Genomic DNA, 24,673 nt, shown 5'->3' on the forward strand with positions numbered 1-24,673 from the left:
GAGGGTAGCAACAGGGGGAAATAGAAAAGACATCTGTAATAAAAAATAAATTAATAAAAAGAAAAATTTAAAAAGGCATCAGAAGCCCTGGCTGATTTGGCTCAGCAGTTAGAGCGTCGGCCTGCGGTCCAGAGAGACCAGGGTTCAGTTCCCACTAAGGGCACATACCTTGGTTACGATTTATCCCCTGCCCCAGTTGGGGTCGTGCGGGAGGCAGCCACTCAATGTGTCCCTTTCATGTCGATGTTTCTCTCTTTCTCTCTTCCTCTCTCTCCCTCCCACTCTACCTGAACAAAAATGGGAAAATGTCCTCAGGAGAAGATAAAAAAAAAAAAGGCATCAGAAATTCTCTTTGAGGCTTCATATTAGGAGATGTCAATAGGAAAAGATGCCTCTGGAGGTGGGGGAAGAATGGAGTTATGGGATGGCCCCTAGACTCCAGGAGTCAGGATATATATGTGTGCCTGGTTCTGCTGTGATGGGACTCTGGGCCCTGGAACAACTGGGTTCATCTATTCTGTGCTGTCTTTCTTCCAGTGCAAAACAAAGGTGTTGGAGTGGATTATTTCAATGTACCATTCCAGCTCCAAGATCACGTCATTTAAAAAAAAAATTTTTTTTTATCCTCACCCGAGAACACTTTTGCATTTATTTTCAGATAGAATAGGAAAGAGTGAGGAAGGAAAAGAGAGAGAGAGAGAGAGAGAGAGAGAGAGAGAGAGAGAGAGAGAGAGAGAAAGAGAAACATCTACGTGAGATAGACACATCGACTGGCTGCTACCTACACGACCTCAACTGGGGTCGGGGACAAATGCAACCGTGGCACCTGCCCTTAGCGGGAACTGAACCTAGGACTCTCTGGTCCGTGGGCCAATGCTCTGACTGCCGAGCCAAACCGGCCATGGGCCAAGATCATGTCATTTATAATACCACAATTTCCTGTCTGATTACCAATTTGCACAGACATCATGTTGAAACTGCATTCCCACAGACAAAAATAAGGTGTCTTTCTCTAAGATAGTAGAAAGCCTTACGGGTTGTTGGCTAGAAATGTGATTATTAAGATTCCAAGATTAGACTGTAGAAAGTAGTTTCCAATGATTATATTCCTCACAAAAACTTATCAGCCAAACTATTGAGACAGAAGCAGATGAACTAAGTACCCCACACATTGACACATTTTTAGAGAATACTCTGTAGTTTTAACCTGTAAGAGTTTTTAAAAATCAGATAATCATAATATGGACGATATTCCATAGTAAATATACTTGTTATAAGGGACAAATAATGTATCTATTAAATATATTTAGTTTTAACTATTAAATATATTTAGTTATTAGAATAATAACTAATAGTAAATGTAAAATTCATAGTAAAATATGTTTTTCTCTTTATTTTAGTTAAGTATGAGAGTGAAGCTAATAAATATTGGGACACATTTTACAAGATTCATAAGAATAAGTTTTTCAAGGATCGCAACTGGCTGTTGAGGGAATTTCCTGAAATTCTTCCAGTTGATCAGAAAACTGAAAAGAAGGCAAAAGAGTTATCATGGGATCATGTAAAAACTGATGCTGCAAACTGTTTCTCAAGAAAGCACTGCCCTACTATGCCTGAAGAAAAAAATGATTATAAGAAATGCTCTGGCTTGTCAGATGGTCAAAGCAAAGAAGAATCTGATTTTTCCAACCCGGACACGGAAGAACACAGAAAAGGACCTCTGCAGACTGAGCTGTTTCCTGGTAGCAACGCCGCTTTCCGAATCCTGGAGGTGCTGTGCTGCGGGCCAAAGACGGGAGGTGGCAAATCATTGTAAAGTGGACATTCATATTATTAATGATCCAGATTTTTTTAGGGAGAAAATTATCAAATATAACTACGTTTTCAGGATACTTTTGAACATAAAAAAATTTAAGGACTCATATCTTTAATCAGTCAGGTTTTAAGTTTGTGATTTTAATTTTTGTTTGTTTTAATTTTTAACTTGAAGGCGTTTTTAAATACCGGTAAAGTTTTGGCCTTAATTTCTATCTCTTTCTGTTATTATTTCATTTTAGGTGAAATAAGTGAGATATATAATTTGCTATAATCTAGTTGTAGACCTTGATTTTCTATTTTTAAAAATAGGCTTTTTCTTCTGATTATAAAAGTAGAATATATTAATTACAGAGAATTTGCTAAAGAGTAGATAAGAGAAATAAAATTATCTATAATCCCACTGTTAACATTTTACTGCCATTTTCTCCTTTTGTTTATACTGTTTTATATAGTTGATCTATACTATACATGTGTTCTGGGGTCTTGCTTTGTTTCTATTTAGCATTATATTATAAGCTGTTGTCCCTATCTTTGAATTCTTTTCTGTAAACATTTTCATGGTTACAAAATATTTTACTATTTGGAGGACTATAATTCTACTTATCTTCTTCACACTATTCAGCATTGAAATTGTTTTCAGGTTTCTACAGCAAGCATCTTTGGGATTCTGCATTTCTTTTATTGTCTTCCGTTAGATTACTAGTTCATAATTTATAAAAATGATTAATACTCTTAATATATTGCCAAATTGTGTGCTTCTTCTACCTTTTTTTTCTTTATTGTTCAATGTATTACAGATGTTCCTCATTTTTCCCCCATTGACCCCCTTCTCCCCACTCCCGACCCCCTTCTCCCCACTCCCGACCCCCTCCCGCCTTTTCCCACACTGTTGTCTGTGTCCATTGGTTATGCATATAAGTTCTTTGGTTTATTTCTTCACCCCCCTCACCCCCTTCCCATTGAGGTTTGTCAGTCTAGCAACCAATTTGTACTTCTTAATCCCTTCACCCATTCTCCCAACTCCCCTCCTGTCTGGCAACCAACAAAATGTTCTCTGTATCTATGAGAATGTTTCTGTTCTGACTGTTCATTTTGTTTGTAGATTCAGTTGTTGACAGATATGTATTAATTGCCATTTTGTTCATATATTTATCTTTTTCTTCAAAAAGACCCTTCATCATTTCATATAATAGCGGTTTGGTAGTGATGAACTCCTTTAACTTTTTCTTGTCTGGGACACTCTTTATATGGCCTTTGATTCTAAATGACAGCTTTGCAGGATAGAGTAATCTTGGTTGTAGGTTCTTGCTTTTCATCACTCTGAATATTTATTGTCACTCCCTTTTTGGCTGCAAAGTTTCTTTTGAGAAATCAGCTGACAGCCTTATGGGAACTTCCTTGTAGGTAACTAACTGCTTTTCTCTTGCTGTTTTTAAGATTCTCTCTTTGTCTTGAACCTTTTGCATTTTGATGATGATCTGTCTTGGTGTGGGCCTCTTGGGGTTCATCTTGTTTGGGACTCTCTGTGCTTCCTGGACTTGTATGTCTGTTTCCTTCACCAAGTTAGGGAAGTTTTCTGCCATTATTTCAAATAGGTTTTTGATTTCTTGTTCTCCTCTTCTCCTTCTAGCACCCCCCAAGATGCGAATGTTGGCACGCTTGAAGTTGTCCCAGAGGCTCCTTACACTATCCTCATTTTTTTGGATTCTTTCTTTTTGCTGTTCTGATTGAGGTTTTTTTGTTTTCTTATATTCCAAACCGATGGATTGCTTCTTGGCTTTACCTACTCTACTATTGAATCTGTAAATTATTCTTTATTTCAGTTAGTGCCTCCTTCATTTCTGACTGGTCCTTTTTTATGCTCTTGAGGCCCTCACTAAGTTCACTGAGATTCTCACTTAGTTCATTGAGCATCCTTATAAGCAGTATTTTGAACTCAGCATCTGTTAGGTTGCTTATCTCCATTTCGCTTAGTTCTTTTCTTGGGGTTTTGTTCTGTTCTTTCCTTTGAGACCTGTTTCTTTGTCTCCTCATTTTGGCTGCCTCCCTGTGTTTGTTTCAGTGTATTACTTAATGAGAGGTATGGGGCTCGCTGAGACCAGATGCTGCTTGTTTGAAAGAATTTAGGAAAAACCTGAAGCAGGATCCAAGACAGGCCAATCCTATGGTTAAGCAAGTGGCAACAGCTTGGGTGGGCCTGAAAGTTGGGTGGGGCAGGGCCTCAGGGAATCACCAGGCCCGGGCAAACAGTGTGAGCCAGGTTGCTGGAGTCCCAGATATGGCGGCTGTCTGCCACCTCAGGAAAGGCTCACCAAAGGAACAAAGGCCTCTGACAGCACGTTTGTCCCGGAGAAACCCCCCTCTCCAGCCCTTGCTCCAGTGCCAAACAGCTCAGTTCTTCCCTGTGTGTCTCTGGTGCTTGTGGACCTGCCTCCCCTCCAAGCTTAGAGGGAGTGAGTCCGATAATGCCGTTCTCAGGCCCTTTAAGAGTTGCTGCCTAGCCCTGGCTGGTTTTGCTCAGTGGTTAGAGCGTTGGCCTGCGGTCCGGAGAGACCCGGGTTCAGTTCCCGCTAAGGGCATGTACCTCGGTTGCGGTTTGTCCCTGGCCCTGGTTGGTCGTGCGGGTGGCAGCCACTCGATGTGTCCCTTTCACGTAGATGTTTCTCTCTCTCTCTTCCTCTCTCTCCCTCCCACTCTGTCTGTACAAAAAATGGAAAAATGTCCTCGAGTGAGGATAAAAAAATAAAGAGTTGCTGCCTGGGGCTCCAGCTGCGTCAGCTTCCCCGATCCTCAGTTCCCACTGGTGTTTCCAGCCAGAAGTTATGGGGATTCTCTTCCTGGTACTGGAACCCTGAGCAGAGCGCCTGGTGCGGGACGGGGACCCCTCAGTCCTCAGGGAGGACCTTCCCAGCTGAGGTGTCCTCCTGATTTTTATCCGCCACATGAGGTGTGGGACCAGCCCCTCCGCCTCCGCCCCTCCTACCAGTCTCTGTGTGGCTGCTGCTTTAATTCCGTAGCTGTAGGACTTCCATTCAGCTCCATGTCAAGCAGTTTTGAAAGACGGTTGTTCTGTAGTTTAGTTGTAACTGACGTGGTTGTGGGAGGACGCGATACCGCCTTTACCTACGCCGTCATCTTGACCGGAAGTCGTGCGTGTGTGTTTTTAATGAGCCCTTTTTCATATTTACTGCAAATGTGTTTTCACAGTGGTCATCTTTTAATTCAGTTTATTTTGGTTTTTAGTATATAAAATTTTTAAGTGTTTTTATAATCAAATTTCTTAGTAGTATTCTTGTGATTTATTCCTTTGCTTTTGCTTTTGAAAACTCTCCTATACCCAGAGGTCCAATAAATTTCTTCTAGTTGTTTTTTTTTTAATAAAAAATCTGACATTGGTGAGGAAAATTTAATGTTGTTTTCATGATACTTGTTTGTTCTCTTGATTTTAGGTTGGCTGCGGTGCTGGAAACAGCGTTTTTCCAATTCTGAACACTTTGCAGTGAGTTTCAAATTTTCTTCTAAAAAATGTTATATGTCTATGGGATGTTGAGGAATTCTGGGAAAATGTTGTCATGTATATGCCAGTAGTGTTCTTGTTCCCATATAAACATTGACTAAGGCAAATTTCAAACGCAGTGTCTTAGTCTTAGGGCCTAATTTCAAGTTTACCCTGAATTACTCTGAAAACAGTGTTTGATAGCCATGGGTTATCCACCAAGGTTGAAGTATCTTTTTTTTTTAATCCTCACCCGAGAATATTTTTCCATTTATTTTCAGATAGAGTGGGAACGAGGGGAGAGAGAGAGAGAAAGAAAGAGAGAGAGAAACATTGATGTGAGAGAGACACACCGATTGGTTGCTTTCCGAACTACCTACATGCCCTTGACCGGAATCAAACCTGCAACTCATTAGTCTACCAGTCAGTGCTCTAACTGATGAGCCAAACCGGCCAGGGCGAAGTATTTTTTTATGCCCACGTTTGTGTGGATGAGTGAATCAGAAAAGAGCAAGAGATTTGATCCTTCCACTAAGCTGTGAATTGCTAACTTAGAGGTTTGCTCCTCGAGGATGACATAGGTGTCATTTTACACACAGAGAATTGAGCTTAAAGCTTATGTTTTAATCCTCATTCTACTTTGTCATTACTTCCAGAGCCACACCCAGGATAAAACCTTTGGATGTCAAATGATTGTCTCTAGACTTGAAATTGTTTGGACATAACAGCAACTAATCCTAAAATTCAAAAAAGAAGTAGATGATAGGGACAGAGATGTTTTTCTGCCTGCCCTTCCCTGTTCTCCACCTCACCTATATATTTTAGTCTCCATAACAAAGAAGACACACCTTATAAAACTTTTCTAACACCTTTTACCTATAGCTGGTCAATCAAGTTATTTTTCTTTTTAAGTTTACACAATAGCTTTTACATTATTTTTCCATTATACAGTCAACATAAGCACATTCCAGAACATTTCCATTAGAGGAAAAGTGGTGGGTGGGGAGGTCACAACCACAGCACTACCCATCATCCCCATTACCCTAACATAGCTGCCGACAGAATTTTTGTTGTAGTTCTTTTCAGTCTTTTCTCTATGCATATTTTCAAAATTTAACAATGCTTTTTTTTAATCCTCACTCAAGGATATTTTTCCATTTTTGTTCAGATAGAGTGGGAGGGAGAGAAAGAGAGAAACATCAATGTGAGAGAGACACATTGACTGGCTGCCTCTCACACTACCCCATCCAGGGCCTGGGACAAACTGAAACTGAGGTACATGCCTTTGACTGGAATCAAACCCGAGACTCATTGGTCCGCGGGCCATCGCTCTAACCGCTGAGCCAAACTGGCCAGGGCAACAATGCTATTTTTCAACATTCAGTATGAAAATATAAAAGCATTCAGAAAAATAAAGAGTATTACACAATGAATCCCCACATTACCCACCCCCTCAATTCAATAATTATTAATGTAATGCCAGTATTGTGACGTTATCTTTTTTTTTTTTTTAAGTTTTTTTTTTTCTTTATTTTTAGAGAGAGAGAAAGGGAGAGGGAAAGAGAGATAGAAACATTGATGAGAGAGGACATCGATTGGCTGCCTCCTGCACGCCCCATACTGGGGTTTTGGCCCACAACCTGGGCATGTGCCCTGACTGGGAATCAAACCAACAACCTCTTGGTGCATAGGTTGACACTCAACCACTGAGCCACACCGGCCAGGCTTGACATTTTATCTTTAAGTATGATGTGTCTTATGATATATCTCCAAAAAAATCAGGACATTCTCCAATGCTATTATAAACCTAACATAATGAATAGTAAGTAATTCCCTAATAGCATCAAATAACAGTTAAAGTGGCCAGGGACAAGTGATGCTGGCGAATTTTCAGTTCTGAATGGCCTTTCTCTTTTTATACTTATTTCCTTGTGTTTTTTTCCCTTTTCCAATTTCTGGACTGAAATTTCCTGTTCTTTTATAGCACATAGCCAGGTTCCTTCACTCCAGTCATCTCCATGCTTATAATACACACATAAATCTACTACATTGGCAGTCGATTATGTGTTACTTTATGACTCATCTCAAGGTATTATTTAGCATGTCATTTCTTTATGTCTTATCTCTCCAACCTGTTTCTATTCCTTGAGGGAGAGAGCATATTTTACCCTAATCTGATTTTCCAGATAGCCTAACAGTACAATATAGATCGTTTGAGCTCAGTATGTATTGACTTATTAATATCTCTGATTCCCCACTTGTTAGTTGTAGTTTTCCCTCTCCACTTCTCCCTTCAATGAATATTTGCAAGCTCTTGCTTCCTCACTCCCTGGCTCTTCTTGTTTGTGTCTTATTTTGCCTCATATCCACATTTCAGAAATCATTGTAGCTCAGTAATCTGAACTAATTAATTCATCTTTACCAGAACCAAACCCTCCACTCTTCAATCAGTGGGCCGACACTCTAACTGCTGAGCCAAACCAGCCAGGGCTAAATAATTCATCTTTAAAAGGCAACGAGTAATTAACCTTCCAAAAGGAAGATAAGACTTTTTTCCCTCACCTAAGAAATTATGCTTTATCACTTTTGGAAAGTACAGGGTTAATGTTTTACATTTTTAGACTATTTTACCATAATTAGGCCTTGGGAATTGAGAAGTCATATCATTCTCCAAGGATCATTTAATTCTTAAACCCGCTGCCAAGAGAGTGCTTGGTGGTGTGGTGGTGGTAGTGATATTTACACCTGCTTGCTGGGAGAAGGGCCAAGGCAGTCAGATGATTTTACAGAAAAGCTCTGGAAAGTCATTGAGTGGTCACAAGACTTCAACTTGGGCTGCTGATGCAGTGGGAATTCAGACTCAGAGGTCATGTTGCCACCGTGGTAGGACAAATGGCAAATGGCCCATGCTTTCCTTTAGCAACTAGACTGTTCAGAGTATCTTTCATAGTGAGCTGGACATGCCAATGTCCAGAGAAGCATTTTGGGTTAAATGGAAGTTTTTACAGAACCCTATTAAGTTCCTAAGTTTTTAAGTTCCTGAAAGGCAGAGAGAGACCTTCCTTTAATAACATGATGATGATAGCAACAGCAACAACATAATAATGACTAACATTTTATTAGGTTCGTACTCTGACTTAGACACCTTTCTAGAAACTTTAATTATATGAATCTATCAATCCTCATAACCACCTTAGGTGCCATATTTATCTCTGTTTTAAAGATGAGGAAACAGCCCTGGCCGGTTGGAATGTCAGCCTGTGGACCAAAGAGTCCCAGGTTTGGTTCCCGCTAAGGTCACGTACCTTGGTTGCAGTTTGTCCCCGGTCCCAGTTGGGGTTGTGTGGGTGGCAACCACTCGATGTGTCTCTCTCACATTGATGTTTCTCTCTCCCTTCCTCCCATTCTATCTGAAGATAAATATAAAAATGTTCTCGGGTGAGGATAAAAAAATAAAGATGAGGAAACAGAGTTACAGAGAGATGATTCAGTGCTGGCTAACTTTTCATAACAAAATTCTAGTCCTCATACTTGAACTTATTTGGAAAGATCTTAAATCAAATGTCAATCCTCAATGCCACAGAACAAATGAGGAATAGGTGAACATAATATTCATCAATGAGTAGCATTTAAGAGTATAATCTGAGCCTGGATGAGATTTTACTAAATGCATATTTGTGCTTATAGTCCATATTTATTTAAAAGTCCTCCTTGCTTGAAATGCTTCCTGAATCAAATTAGAAGTTCTAATTATGTGCTTCAAGACCTGCCTGTAGCACGGCCAGTGTGGCTCAGTGGTTGAGCGTCGACCCATGCACCAAGAGGTCTTTGGTTCAATTCCAAGTCAAGCCACATGCCCAGGTTGTGGGCCAAATCCCCTGAGGGGGGTATGCAGGAGGTGGCCAGTTGATGTTCGCTCTCATCAGTGTTTCTATCTCTCCCTCTCCCTTCCTCTCTCTGTAAAATCAATAAGGAAAAGAAAAACTTAAAAAAAAGATGTGTCTTTTTTTATCATTTAAAAATAATAATAATAAAATAAAAATCAATAAAGAAAAAGACCTGCCTGTATATCCTGCCTCATACGAGTTTGGGCTCTTGGAATCCCACCTCTAAACCCTTAAAGCAATTCCCCTTCTACCCATTTAGCATTGACATCCCCTCCTTCAGAATTCTTAAAATTCACACCTCCAGAAGCCTGCCCTGTCCTCACTCCTATACTAGTTATATAAAACCAGTTACGTCCCCACATAGGTTATAAAATCCACAACAGCCAAGACCATACTGATAATTAACATTTAATGACACACCGATCCCTTTCTGTGATTCAGACATGTACTAAGCAACATGATGCAAGGATAATTGATACCAGCATATGAGAGATGATCAAAAAGGATACTGGCCCACAGAATTCAAAGTATGCACCTGTCCATTAACAACCATCATCCAGCCATTGTTACTGAATTTCAGATAAAGTCCAAATAGAACTTGTCTAAGTTCAGTGGAGGTCAATTAAAATTAATCAAGGTTTTCATATGAGTAAATCTCCCCACCACCCCAGGAAAAAAAAAAGCTAAATTTACTTGCTTTCTATACATTTTATAAATAAACCCACCTGAATCTTGGAGAAATTACATCAAATTCACAAGTTAATAAATGGAAAATCCAGGATTTAAACACAGGTCTATTTGATTCTAAAATGTGTACTCTTATTACACAATTCCATTAGTACTTTGTATTCTAATGCTTGGTACATATATGAGTCTCAATAAAAGTTTGACAATAATTTGAAAAGATAACAAAGAATTAATGTATTAGTGTTTTGTTCTTTAGAAGTTGTATTTACATGGTGGGTGGGTGTGGGTGTGTGGGGGTGTGTGTGTGTGTGTGTGTGTGTGTGTGTTTCTCTGCCCCCTGAGGGCATCAGAGGCCCAGAAGCCAAATGACTTGTATACACAGGAAGAGGAATGAAGCACCAAGGGACACAGGGGTGTGAGGGCCCTTGGAGAAGAGTAGAAGTTACCTAAGCTAAGAGTAGCTGTAGACCATCCTGTTAGAGGCAGAGCAGACAGAGTGGATAGCTGATGGATGACCTTGGAACTTGCCCATGTGAGAGTATGATTTGAGGGTACATAGGCCTTAGTAATGGAGAGCCTTAAAACCAGGACAGGAATTTGAAATTAACCCTGTAATTAATAAGTGTTTGAAACAATGTTGATTCAGAGGCAATATGAAGGAGGCCACCCATAAACCACTACAGAGAACAATATTACAAAGAAGAAATGACAAGCTAAGTGTCAACCAAAATTCTATTAAGGAAATACTTTTTACTAGTTTTAATCTAGTTTACTTTCTTCTGCAGAGTGAACATATCTGGATTCTAGACTTAAATGTTTCTTTTGTTTTCATAGGAATGCTCCAGAGTCCTTTCTTTATTGTTGTGATTTTGCCTCCAGAGCTGTGGAGCTGGTAAAGGTATGCCTTGTGTTTTCTTTAAAGAGAGCCATATAAGAACCTGATTTATTTGCTGTTGAAGTGATTTGGGGGAACAGGAGGGAATGTTTCTGCATCAGATGTTATCTGTGACCATTTTTAACTGAGCTTTTACTGCTTCTGGGAATCATACCATCAGCTGATGTCTAAGATATGACTCTAAAACAATAAAAGTTGTTTTGAACTTTATAACATAGAGTTCAAGGGACTAGTACACCTAGAAAGGGCAACAGCTCCTACAAGGTGATCTTGTTCATATCTATGTCTATAAAGCCTTACACACAGCCTGGCATATAGTAGGCATTCATTAAATTAAAATGGGAGTGGGGGTGGCGGGGAGAGACAATGTCTGAAAAGGCATATATTGCAAATCTAAAATGTCCTAGAAGGTAAGGAAAACAGAGGGGGACCTGGACTTATTTGACCAGTCCCCAAATGCTGGTGAGCATGACCTTAGCAAGAAGAAGTAATGTTAGGAATTGGAAAAGGAAAGGAAATTCTGCGAACAAAAAATGTATAGTAAAAACATGGAACATGATTTCTAATAATAAGAATAATAGTTACTCATTGTAGACAGTTTCTAAAAAACTGAAAAGCCTAAAGGGGAAGATAAAATTTACTTACATTACAATTCCTAGAGTCCTTGTAGGAATCAGTGTTATTAATATTTTGGTATATATCCTTGTTGTACTGATTTTGTAGGTGAAGTGTGTGTGTGTATTTACTCTAATGCAGTCTTTTAAAATACAGTTTACATACCATAAAATTCACTATTTTAAGTATACAATGCAGTGATTTTTAGTGTATTTGCAAGTTTGATCTAGTTTTGATTATTAGCATAGGATATTTATATTTTAAGCCAAAGGAGGCATGGCATCAGCAGTGGCAAAGAGAGCTGAGGAGCAGCTCCATGCCTCAGAAATAACACCGCATCCTCTTCCAGCAACGCTGCCTGCTGACTGGCAGAGAGTGCCCTACTCCACTTAAAATTTTTTTTTCTTTATTGATTTTAGAGAGAGAGGAAGGGAGACAGAGAGAGGAAGGTAGAGGGAGAGAGAGAGATGGAAACATCAATGAAAGAGAACATCGATTAGCTGCCTCCTGCATGCCCCCCACTGGGGATCAGGCCCACAACCTGGGCATGTGCCCTGACCAGGAATCGAACCAGCGACCTCTTTGTGCATGGGTCACCACTCAACCACTGAGCCACACTGGCTGGGCTCCACTTTTGAAATTAAAGAGGGATTGCAAAGAATATTTGTTATCAAGTCCAACTGTTAGACAGTTTTTTATGACAGCTTTTGAAATAAGTTAACAATACTGAATTGGAAATAAACTGCATTCAAATGTATAGAGGAAAGGCACTTGGGAAAAGTAAAAAAAATTGACCTTTTTATTTAAGAACAATACTATTAAGTCTGCTAACTACTTGTATTCCTTGATCATGACAGTCGAATCCGTCCTACAGAGCAGCCCAGTGTTGTGCCTTTGTTCATGATGTTTGTGACGACCGCTCAGCCTACCCTTTTCCAGATGGGATCCTGGACGTCATTCTCCTTGTCTTCGTGCTCTCATCTATTCATCCTGACAGGTGACTGAAGACGAAAGAGCAGAGCAAATGTGTCAAGCCCCTTTATCAGTAGTAGTTTTTAGAACTATCAAAGCAAAAATAACAATTCTTGAATTTATTATTTAGTGTACTATATTATGTATAATATTCAGCCTTTTAAATGCAGTTCTTCCTCTCATCCGACTTTTAGAAAGAAACTGGTCAGATTGCTTCATTAGTTAGCTTTCTGTCACTGTCAGAATGGAGTGAGCACATTCTGGCAAGACACATACCTATTAAAAGTGACAGTGCTTCAAGGAAATTACAAATTTGGAACATCCTAATAGATTCCCAAGAGGAAAATCGCATTCAGTGATCAGAAACAAACATCTTTGATTTAGCACCTTACGGAATGCCTCTGAAGAGGTGGGCTGTGAGTCTATTTGGCTTCACCCAGGTCTGTCAGGGGGCTTTAAAAACATGGATTTGAAGAAGCCCACTAGGGAATTAAGGGTTATCAAGATCTGCCAGATTGACTTTGGACCTTTATAATCTAAGGTTAGCCTTGTGACATTATTTAAATATTTATGACTAAAATTTTTTTGTTCATACACAGTGTTTTGAAACAGTAGACATAGCTTTTCTCCAGAGAAGAAGCATAAAGAGCTATCACCAGCAATTAAAAATAATCACTTTTCTGCCCTGGCCGGTTTGGCTCAGGGGTTAGAGTGTCCGCCTGCGGTCCAAAGACACCCGGGTTCGGTTCCCGCTAAGGGCATGTACCTCGGTTGCAGTTTGTCCCCGGCCCTGGTTGGTCGTGCGGGTGGCAGCCACTCGATGTGTCCCTTTCACATCGATGTTTCCCTCCCTCTCTCTTCCTCTCCCTCCCTCCTGCTCTGTCTGTACAAAAAATGGAAAAAATGTCCTCGGATGAGGACAAAAAATAATAATAATAATCACTTTTCTTAAAATTCTGCCACTTCATATATATTAAGGCACTGGGTTGTCCCTTCATAAAGTTTCTTAAAATTGGGTTTTCTACTATGATAGTAGATCCAGCTCCAGGAAGGAGCCTCTGGTAGGAGATTCAGTCTTGGCATCAGCCACTTTTTGTTCAATGAGTGTGACCCTTTCCCAAAGAAGCTGAGTTACCATGTGTGTCTTTTGCAATTACCAGGTCACTAGGACCTTCACAGTCCTTTTACTTCTCATTCAGAGGTGAGCACTTTGATTACTTGTGGAAAAACAAATTAGATTTCTAAATGAATCTGAACGAAAGATATACTTGCACTTAGTAAGATAGATCAGATTCCATGAAGCTCCTTTTTCCTCCCAGTTTCTATAACCTATTTGTTCCTGCTAATCCATTTAGACGACTGGCATCATTCAGGTACTAGTAGAAAAATGTCATCTACATGCTTTGTTTCATAGTTAAAAGAATGAATAGTCAAAAGGATGGAGTAGGTGGATAGAGAACAAGATTTTCTATTTGACACCCATAACAGGAAATGTTTAAGTTCCAAATAAGACCACAAGAAGACTACTTGAAATTAGTTTAGATTTCTCGTGATTTGAATTAAATGTTGAAGAGAAAGGAAAGCAGATATCTTGGGAAGATTGCTTTTTAGTACAGTTTGTCCATTCTATTTATTTATTATAGAATAAATTCAGATGTGTCATGTCAATAGCCACTTCTTTACATGGAAATGATCTAAAAATAAGATCATTTTCTACTCATTTGAGTAGGAAAAGGGCAACTTTAAGGGAAAAGGCAAGGCAGTATCTTTAATGTCATTTAGGACTGCGATAGTAGATTCAGTCCCAGGAAAGTTCTAGAAAAGTAGCTTCTTGCCAGCTTGGAAAATCCATGCACAAATGAACAGCAGGAAATTCAGCTAGACCTTTAATCTGGGGGTCCCAGATTAAATGGAAATAAACCATAGGAGGCTACAAAAGAAGAGCTAACTGTCCTTCTTGTTATTAAAGTAAAAGAAAGTATAATATATTTATCACAGATCCAAGCATAGAGTAGGCAGGAAATACTCATTTTAAAAAATCTCTTCTTTTCTTTCTCCTCTTCCTTCACCCAGAGATAGGTGAGGACAGCAGAGTTGGCTCAGTCAGGTAAAGAAAGAAAAGAGGACTTTGTCCCATCCTTGTCCTGCCCATCTCACTGCCCGCCCACTCCACCCGCAGTTCTGGCCCTGGCCCTGCACTGTGAGCCAAGGTGCAACGATTAAGGACAGCAGCTCCCAGCAGGTGCCTTTACCCACAACCCCAGACATGGCAGGGTAGTTGGGAAGAAAGGATTTGCAGAAGAAGGTGGCTGCCTTTGGAAATACAGTTGACCTTTGAACAAGGTGGGGATTAAGGGCTACTGACCACCTGCAGAGTTGAAAATCCGAATATAACCTTTGATTCCTCAAAAACTTAACTACTAATAACCTACTGTTGACTAGAAACCTTACTAACAACATAAAGTCAGTTAACATATATTTTGAATGTTATATGCATTCTATACTGTATTCTTACAATAAAGTAAGCTATTGAAAAGAAAATATTGTTAAGAAAATCACAAGGAAGGGAAAATCCATTTACGGTATTGTGTTGTGTTTATTGATACCGTAAGTTTACGTCATCTGTTTATAAGCTAGATGGTCTGTCAGATCTACATCAGTATTATCTTATGTGATGTGATACAAAACACTGTAGATGTTATATATATATTACTAACACTAGATATCAAAAATGAAAAGATACTGTGAAAAATTTATATTTATTTAAATATAAATTTAATAAATGTAAATGCATTGATGATGGAGAAGCAGCAATATGATCGCTTTATGGTAACATAGTGTAATCTGTGGTAGTAAGGAAATCTCCAAAAATGTTTTTAATGTATTTATTAGGAAAAAAGTCCATCTATAAGTGGACCTGCAGTGTTCAAACCCATGTTGTTTAAGGGTCAACTGTATTTGGCTCTCTGTTTTTTTGCATTTTTGTTTCATGCTTGTTGTAGTAATAATTGCAGAAAGAGATTTTTCTCAGTATATAAAACATTTATTCTGAAAGTGAGTTCTTTTAAGGGTTAGATATAGTTTTATATAATTGCCAAAGCCCAAGGATACAAACAGTGTGGGGGGAATAACTGTAATAATATAAACAAGGAAAAATACTTTTCTTTTTCCCTGTCGTGTACTTATGTTCCAGTTTTTTTAAAAGAGTTTTTCATCTAATCATACCACCTCTCTCTGTTGTATTTCTTTCTTGTTTTCAGAGTTATTTTCATTGTCTTATTTATTATCTACTTCCTTCATAACCTGCCATAGTCTGGCTTTTCACCCCATTATTCCACTGAACAGTGTTTTAATCAGAAGGAATGTACAGATGATGTGATCCCAAACCCTCACTTTTAAATAAGAGCATCTCAGAAGCTTTCAGCAGCATGGATGAAGCAGAGACGGCAAGGATTTAGCACACCGGCCCCCTTTTACCACTTTCTGCCCAGGGCAGACATTGCACACTGATTTTGTACTCTGATCATCATTCCCAATGAGCCCAAAAGTTCCTCTCAATACAGCTCTTTAGGCAGCCAGTGTCAAACGCTGGGCATTGATATAAGATCTGAAATCTTTGCCATCTCTCGCCCATAATTGCACATAAGTCCATGAACACTTAACCAAAAATGTTAAGTCAAGAGCAGTCATAAAAGGTTGTATTGGAAAGGGAATGAAATGAGTAGAATAACTTATAAAAGAAAAGTAAAGAGTTCCCAGTATTGAGTTGGGGCTTGCAGTGTGGATAGACTTTAAATAAGCAGAGTGTAAGGCAGCGGTTCTCAACCTGTGGGTCACGACCCCTTTGGGGATTGAATGACCCTTTCACAGGGGTTGCCTAAGACCATCGGAAAACACATATTACCGATGGTCTTAGGAACCGAGATACCGCTCCTCTATCCATCTCCAGGCTGGTCCGCCCACATGCAGATATGCCCACATACGACATGAGGAACTGTATTAAAGGGTTGCAGCATTAGGAAGGTTGGGAACCACTGTAAGGAGAGAATTCTTTGAGGGGAAACCATATGAACAAAATCATGGACTTCCCAGAGCCAAGCATGTAAGTTTGGCTAGAGTTGGTGCTTCAGATTAGGAAGTAGTGGGAAAGAGGATGCAAAAATTAATTGAACAGCCCTGGCTGGTTTGGCTCAGCGGTAGAGTGTCAGCCTGTGGTCAGAGAGACCCGGCTTTGGTTCCCGCTAAGGGCACATGCCTCGGTTGCAGTTTGTCCCCGGCCGCGGTTGGTTGTGCGGGTGGCAGCCACTCGATGTGTCCCTTTCACGTCGATGTTTCTCTCTCTCTCTTCCTCTCTCTCCCTCCCACTCTGTCTGAACAAAAAATGGAAAAATGTCCTCAGGTGAAGATAAAAAAAAAAAAAATTAATGAAACAAAGGCATGATTTGACAAAAACCATCATTTTAAGCAGAACAATCATCAATAATATACAGGAAGAATTGACAGGGAGAATAATAAAGCATGTTAGGAAGCGATTCTGTTTCCAGGCCCCTAGGAGGTGGTAGTTCAGACTAAGGGAGTACCAATGGGAAACAGAAGAGAGAGAAAATATCAAAGATGCCATTGAAAAAAGAAGACAGAATTTGATGACCACATGGTTTTGGAGAGGATAGTGGAAGAAGAGAAAACGGGCTAATGATATCTCTGAGGTGTTACACTTTGATGAATGACGGTACCTTGAACTAAATAAAGAAATCAGGATAAAAGGAGCTACTTTGGAGGAAGGGTGATTTCTGTTGAGATATGTACAATTTTGGATCACTCTGGCATATTCTTTATCCTGCAAGGAAAATGGAGCGACATATGTTTTTGTCTGCCTTGGAACTACTTTAATTTGCTGTAATTATCAAAAATTGTCTGTGGTTTTGTAGTTGAGCTTTGACTTCATACATCAAACTCTGGTCATTTGGGTGATTTCTTGATCCTCTAGGCCTTTTGAATCTGATAATTTAGGAAGTTGGTGTCCTTTTTTCTTTCTGTATAAAATAATTTTTGTTGTTATTGCCCTTATTTTGTGGTTTATATTTCTTTGGCTTTATCAACCTTTTTTTATTTTATCTTTAAGAAAATTAAATGTGTGCCTGGCCAGTGTAGCTCAGTGGTTGAGCGTTGACCCATGCACCAAGAGGTCACCAGTTTAATTACCAGTCAGGGCACACGCCCAGGTTTTGGGCCCAGTCCCCAGTTGGGGGTGTGCAGGAGGCAGCCATTCGATATTCTCTGTCATTGATGTTTCCATCTCTCTCTCCCTCTCCCTTCCTCTTTCTCTAAACAATAAAAAATAATAATAAAGGAAGTTAAATTTGGCATATAAAAGATTTCTGCAAACAGAATATCTTGCTTGTTTTCAAAGGATGCAAGGTGTTGTAAACCAGTTGTCCAAGTTACTGAAACCTGGAGGAATGCTTTTCTTTCGGGATTATGGAAGATACGATAAGACTCAGCTTCGTTTTAAAAGGGGTAATAGTATATTCAGTTTCAAATTATTTTCATGTGTTCTAAAGCATGCCTCATTTGTATTTCATGTCAAGGTGTTGTTGTTAAGGAATACTAAGTTTCTCTTCTCACAATATTCTTTTCAGGGCATTGTTTATCTGAAAACTTTTATGTTCGAGGAGATGGTACCAGAGCATATTTCTTCACGAAAGGTACGCTTATCTATAACCAGAAGTAATTAGCTGTAAAAAAATCTTTTTGGTTATTGTTTGCAGAGAGAACATTCAAAAGCTTTAAAAATGAGGCTTCAGTGGTTGATTAAATATTAGATGTCTTTACATTTTGGTGACTGTACTATTCTACATAAAAGCTTGAAAATGGCCTTTTTGCCTTCTAATCTTTCTCCAGTTGAAACTGCTTTAAATAATCACTTATTCAATCCTTATACCCAAATAAAGGGATTGTCTATTCCATTTTGAAATTACTGTTATCCAGATATGAAAAAAAAATTGATGATGTGCCACAGCCAAAGGAAGGGCTATGATTTTTAGACTCCCTAAAAAATTACTTAGCTCTTGTCAATTTCTCATTTTAAAAAAGTATTTAAGTCCGGCCGGTGTGGCTCAGTGGTTGAGTGTTGACTCATGCACCAAGAAGTCATCCATTCGATTCCCGGTCAGGACACATGCCCAGGTTGTGGGCCCAATCCCCAGAGGGGGACATGCAGGAGGCGGCCAATCGATGTTCTCTCTCATCGATGTTTCTGTCTCTCTCTCCCTCTCACTTCCTCTCTCTCTCTCAAATCAATAAAGGAAAAAAAAAATGTGTTTTTTTTTAAAAGTATTTAAGCCCTGCCACTTTGGCTCAACAGTTAGAGCGTCAGCCCACGGACCAAAATGTCACAGGTTCAATTTCGGTCAAGGGCACGTACCTTGGTTTTGGTTCAGTCCCTGGCCCTGGTCAGGGTCGTGCAGGAGGCATCCAAGCAATGTGTCTCTCTCATATCAATGTCTCTCTCTCTCTCTCTCTTTCTCTCTCTCTCCCCTCCTCCCACTCTATCTGAAAATAAATGGTAAAATGTCCTCGGATGAAGATTTTTTTAAAAAGAAGGTATTTAAAATGCATCCTGTATTCTCCAAACTTATGTGAATACTATTGTAATGTGTCATTTTGGGTCTCTGCAAACCAACAAAAACTTAAACAGTGGGTACCTTTCAAAATTTTAAAAACTGTAACCAATAGTATTGTGTATCTATGCTTTCTGTGCTAACCTGTTTATACTCGATGTATCTGTAAAGTAGAAGAAACCCACTTGATTTCACGTTTCCTTCACCAATTTGCACTAGCGTATTTGCTAATATAAATGACATTTAGATGGTCATATCATTCCATTTAATGTTCCATGTTCCTGACCGTCACCACCCTCCCCCCCCCCAGTCATGTGTCACACATCTGATTGCTATTTTTGTCTTACAGGGGAAGTCCACAGTATGTTCTGCAAGGCTGGGTTAGATGAGAAGCAAAATCTGGTTGATCGTCGCTTACAAGTTAATAGGAAAAAACAAGTGAAAATGCACCGAGTATGGGTTCAAGGCAAATTCCAGAAACCATTACACTTGAGTCAAAAAAGCTCCAGATTGGCATTTCCACTCCTTTCTCATAGCTGAACTCTGTACCACGTTAAGGTGCAAACCAGAGGACAACACTCTTCAAAGACTTCTATAAAATTTTCATTTTTGAAAAGATAATCAGAAGAAGGAAATTTATATATTCTGCTCTTTTGTGTATTTCAAGCACATGTAAGTGGTTTGGAAGAGTGTACCATAGTCTGTGTTTTCAAAATTTAATATGAGCAAGCTTGTTTGGCTTTATGATGTCTGACTATTTTGTTTGTTGCTTGAATTTTATAAGTATTCAATTAAATTACTGTCACAAGTCAGATGATTCTGAGAAGCCATAACCTTTCATTTTTCAGAATTGGAGAAAATCACCTTCTCTATTTATATATTAGTCAAACATATTTTTTAAATATAATTTTTCTTTATTTATTTTAGAGAGAGAGGAAGGTAGAGGGAGAGAGAGATGGAAACATTGATGTGAGAGAACATACACTGGCCGCCTCCTGCATGCCCCCCGCTGGAGATTGGGCCCACAACCTGGGCATGTGTCCTGACCAGGAATCGAACCAGTGACCTCTTGGTGCATGGGTCAATGCTCAACCACTGAGCCACACTGGCTGGGCAGTCAAACACATTTTAACTCCCCTTTGGTATTGTCTAGTAGCAGAGAGGCAGCTTGCCTTGTTCCCAGGGAAAGTCACAAGCCCAGGACAAAGGTATATTGTTTTTTGTTTTGTTGTCTGTTTTCCCAAAAGCTTTTTTATTTAATTCAGAGACTAATGTCCGAAATTAAATTTTATTTTCTCTTCTCTTTTCTAAAACTGGGGAAGTATGACCCGTGCTAACATTATTTTCAGACAAGTGTAGAAGTCATTGTAAGTTCTTTATGACAACTGTTATACCTAAGAAAATTCTTAAATTGTAGCAATTAAAATTTTATTTACCACCCTGGCTGGTTTTGCTCAGCGGTTAGAGCATCAGCCTGCGATCCAGAGAGACCCAGGTTCGGTTCCCGCTAAGGGCATGTACCTCGGCCCTGGTTGGGGTTGTGCGGGAGGCAGCCACTCGATGTGTCCCTTTCATGTCGATGTTTCTCTCTCTCTCTCTCTCTCTCTCTCTCTCTCTCTCTCTCTCTCTGTACCACCCCCCTTCCTCCCTCCCACTCCATCTGAACAAAAATGGAAAAATGTCCTCGGATGAGGATAAAAAATAAAAATAAAAATAAACTTATTTACCACCTTGCCTCAAAAAGGATGTAAATTAACTTGCATATTGCACATCAAAAGAATGGAGTTTCTAAGATTAGTCTTTCATTTGTTACTAAGTATTTATGGAGTTTCTGCGATTGGTTTTTTTATTTGTTACTAAATACTTACATTGTGCTGAATTATATGGAATCATACAATAAATAAAGACCCAGCCCTGTTTTCAGAGAGCATTCCTAGTATCTAGCTGGCAAGCAAAATGTGCACATCCCAAGCCTCTAAATCAAGATTAAAGATAATATCTGAACAAGTATTCACGTAGGGAGCCTAACAGCTAGTGGACTTTGATTATGAGGCACAGAGATCTGGAGGAAATGGACACTCTCTTGAAAGGACCACCATCGGAATAATTCAGTTCCCACTGTCTTTCCTTTTTGAATTTACTTAAATTCAACTTCCTGGAAGAATGTGATTGGTCCAACTTAGGTCATGGATTATCTCATAAAAGGCTGGGGCAGAGCATCTTAATTGATGGTACCACCAGAATGTACAGAATCGAGGAAAGTTCCTCAAAGGAAAATCAAGACACTGTTATTAAAGAAAAGAGGGGAGGGCTGCTGCCCAGTCACAAACAACATGTCACATGGTGGTGGTCTCAGTAGTAACAGTTCCAAAAAGAAAGGTTGTTGTGGGAAGGAATGGGGAAGAATCAGAGTTCTGAAAGGGACTGGGCCTCAGGCTAGTCCTTGTACATAGGCTCTCAGAATATGGTGAGAAAACAAATGTATCTGGGGTGGGACCTTCATAATGAGGAATAGTGGAGAAGAGATAGGGAGGGGTTCAGCTTATAGACAGACTAGAATAGAGGGCACATTGGGTTCCAGTCTGGACTGGAGCCATCTGAGGTTTGTTTCTGTTTCGTCCAAGTCATGGCATGTTATACATGTATTTAGAGAGGGATTGGTTGAGGGGTCATCTATAGAATAAATGCAAGGAGGTCAGAGATCAGGAGCAACAAAGACCACAGAAAGGTTTTTGTGCACACTTGCCTTCGTAGCAAGTTTTCAGAAGTACAATATCAAGGTTTGTTTAAACATGCATCAGTCAGTAAATGTAAACTTTAAAATTTGCCTGAGACTCTTAGTTGTATTTCATAATTAGAGTGTACATTTAAAAGCCAAACTAGTAATGAAAGTATTACATACAACAAGGGCAGTTAGATAAGTTAATGTTGCTATGGGAACCCCAGCAGATCTTGTTTCTCAATTTCAAAATCATGGCCCAAGGTGGTTTTAAAAACAACAGAAGGTAAAATTATTCTCACATTCTCACACATGTAAATTGTACTGTCTCTCTTAGTCCTAAATAGCAGATTCTAGCCAGCCTCTTGACTGGCACAGTAAAATTCAGCTTCATGTCTTTCTATAGTGTATTACAGCATGTAGTTAACCTTTAGAAACTGCAAAAATACATCAACCAGATTTGGACTGGGAGACGCAAACTGTCCTCTTTTGGGCTCTGGCTAGCATAGGCCTCCTATTCCACGTAGCTGTTCAGTAGGGCCATTTCTACCACGGTTTTAAGCTTGGTGGTCAGTCTATCTCGCTTAGCCTACCTGAATCAACCTCCTCCTTCGAGTTTGCTGCTACACAAAATGTAGATTTTTGGCAGAGGGAAAAAAAGTGAGAAAGACCTGATTTGGAATATTGCCTACAGGTATTAAAAAATCATGAAGAGTGGCAAATGTATCTGCTTGAGTATTAATTTAAAGGATTTGATAATTGCATGAAATTTTAATTTTCCCCTTATGTCCATAAAACTAGGACCAGTTAGTTAGGCAGAGTTTGATATTTAAAAATTAATCTTCTGAGGGAGCTAGATTTTAAAAGGACCATTTTCTTTCTAACAGAAAAAGATATGTTCCTTCATCTTCTTAGAATACAGAAACACTGAAATATGCTATATTGAAAATGCACCTTCCATTTTTTTCCATTTCTAAAAATTCACTTTTGAGCATTTTTCAAATGTAAAAATTCTCACACGAAGAACTGTTCGAGGTTGTGAGAAAAGCCAAGGTAACGGTTTCTATTTTTAAAAGTTTTGCATGCAGTATGACACGTGTCATATTGAGACACCCAGTTAATGTTGACTTCTCAGAGCTTATTTGCTGTTTGTCTCAGTTCCATATGCTTCATCTCTAAATTATGAGCGCATTGATGTTTCTATCATTATGCAGTCCAAATCATTCCTGTACTCTAGTTCACATGTAAAAATTCCTCCTGGACATCTGAACCAGTTAGACTGTTAAACTCAGGTAACTTAAATTCTTGCCCGAAAACTCCTATGCTGTATTCCTATGGTTTTTGGACTCACTAAAGCCAAGTTCTGAAGCCTGAATGTGTCTTGCACTGTAACTTCTGATTGGTTTTCGTGTTTATTAAGCTCCTTACAGCTGCAGGTTACTTCACATTTGCATCGCTAATCAACTTTTCAGAACCTCTGCTCCTGTTTCCTGCCTCTTAGTCATCAGTACACGTTTCCCCCACTTGTGAAAGTGCACTGTAAATTCTAAAGCACTGAATATATGTGAGGTATTGTTATTAATAAAAGCATTCACAATCTACAAGGCAGTACTGAGTACTCCAACAACAAAAACCTTTCCAGTGGTTTTATGAGACCTTGTGAGAAAGACAGTAATATGTTGTGGAAAAACATGGCCTCGCGTCAGAGAGGAAGCTCAGGTCCTAGTTCCTATGGAACTGCTTAGCGACCTTTAATTTAGCTCTGAGTGCCAGGTTTTGTGTATACTAACTTTTATTTACTTCATTTAATCCTCCAGTTCCTACGAATTTGTTTTCATTATGACCATGTAACAGAGAAGATGAGGACTGAGATGTTGGGGAACTTGCTCAGTATGTCACCACTAGTCAGTGACAGCCAGTTTGTACCCAGAACTGACTGATCCCAAAACCTGCTCTCATCAGTGCGCTTCTCATGGGGAGGCTCCCGTGCTGCTCAGAGAGCTGCTGGCGAAGAATTTCTCAATAAAATGGGTAATTACAACAATGGATGGGCGTTTGGGTCAGACGGCCTTCAAGGTTACTACAGCTCATTCTAGACCCGGTGACTCTATGAACTAAGTAGGTTCCACTTGTCCACAGTAACAAACTGGGAAGGAAGCGAAGAGAAGGAACTGAGAGGAATGACGAAGCAAAAGCTCTCTATCAGTTCGGTCCAGCATTCCGTATGCTCGACTCTGTTCTCGCCCCGCCACTTCAGCCTTCAGCCTTCGACTGGGCTGCCTTCGAGTAAGCAGAGCTCCCAGTACTTGCATACTCCTCACTTAAAGACAAAAAAATTAGCCCTGGCCGGTTTGGCTCAGCGGTTGGAGCGTTGGCCCCGCGGACAGGAGAGGCCTGGGTTCGGTTCCCGCTAAGGGCACGTGCCTCGGTTGCAGTTTGTCCCCGGCCCTGGTTGGGGTTGTATGGGTGGCAACCACTCGATGTGTCTCTCTCACGTCGATGTTTCTCTCTCTCTTCCTCCCTCTCTCCCTCTCATTCTATCTGAAGATAAATGCAAATAAAAAAAAAGTGTCCTCAGGTGAGGATTAAAAAAAAAAAGAAAAATAATTAGTCTGTAGTCTGTACAGCGGAGGGGAAAGCCTTCAAAGGGTTCAGCTCCGGCATAATCTGAAATGTGAATTCAGGGAGTGTCAGTAACAAAAGACGAGTGAAAACATCTTTATTTAAAACATTGTGTGTATGTTAAAGCCAATTCAAGCATAAAATATTGAGCATCTCTTGGAATATGGTTTGGGATTTGAGAGGCACAAAGGTACCAGCAGGATAGCTTTTGTATAGTTATAAATATGAGTAGAAGTAAAATAACTGTTGCATCTTCATTTATAATGAATCGATATGTGCCCTCACCGCTACAGAGAAGAGTGGATGCCAAAATCTGCCTTTCATTAACATATGCCTTCAGTG

At 39.6% G+C, this 24,673-nt stretch overlaps 1 protein-coding gene across 2 annotated transcripts in view; it reads left to right on the forward strand.

The window, feature by feature from the left end:
• The window catches only part of METTL8 (methyltransferase like 8), an 88,646-nt gene extending 68,745 nt beyond the window's left edge, over window positions 1-19,901 (forward strand). For both annotated transcript variants that reach the window (XM_036255022.1, XM_036255023.1), the window contains exons 4-10: window positions 1,401-1,771; window positions 5,268-5,317; window positions 10,723-10,786; window positions 12,256-12,395; window positions 17,781-17,887; window positions 18,010-18,075; window positions 19,340-19,901. In XM_036255022.1, the coding sequence (XP_036110915.1) occupies window positions 1,401-1,771; window positions 5,268-5,317; window positions 10,723-10,786; window positions 12,256-12,395; window positions 17,781-17,887; window positions 18,010-18,075; window positions 19,340-19,530 (989 nt within the window). In that variant the 3' untranslated portion in view covers window positions 19,531-19,901. The remainder of the gene's footprint in view (window positions 1-1,400; window positions 1,772-5,267; window positions 5,318-10,722; window positions 10,787-12,255; window positions 12,396-17,780; window positions 17,888-18,009; window positions 18,076-19,339) is intronic.
• The last annotated feature ends 4,772 nt before the right edge of the window (window positions 19,902-24,673 follow it).

This window comes from Molossus molossus, unplaced genomic scaffold (assembly GCF_014108415.1).
Source record: "Molossus molossus isolate mMolMol1 unplaced genomic scaffold, mMolMol1.p scaffold_m16_p_11, whole genome shotgun sequence".
Lineage (NCBI taxonomy): Eukaryota > Metazoa > Chordata > Mammalia > Chiroptera > Molossidae > Molossus > Molossus molossus.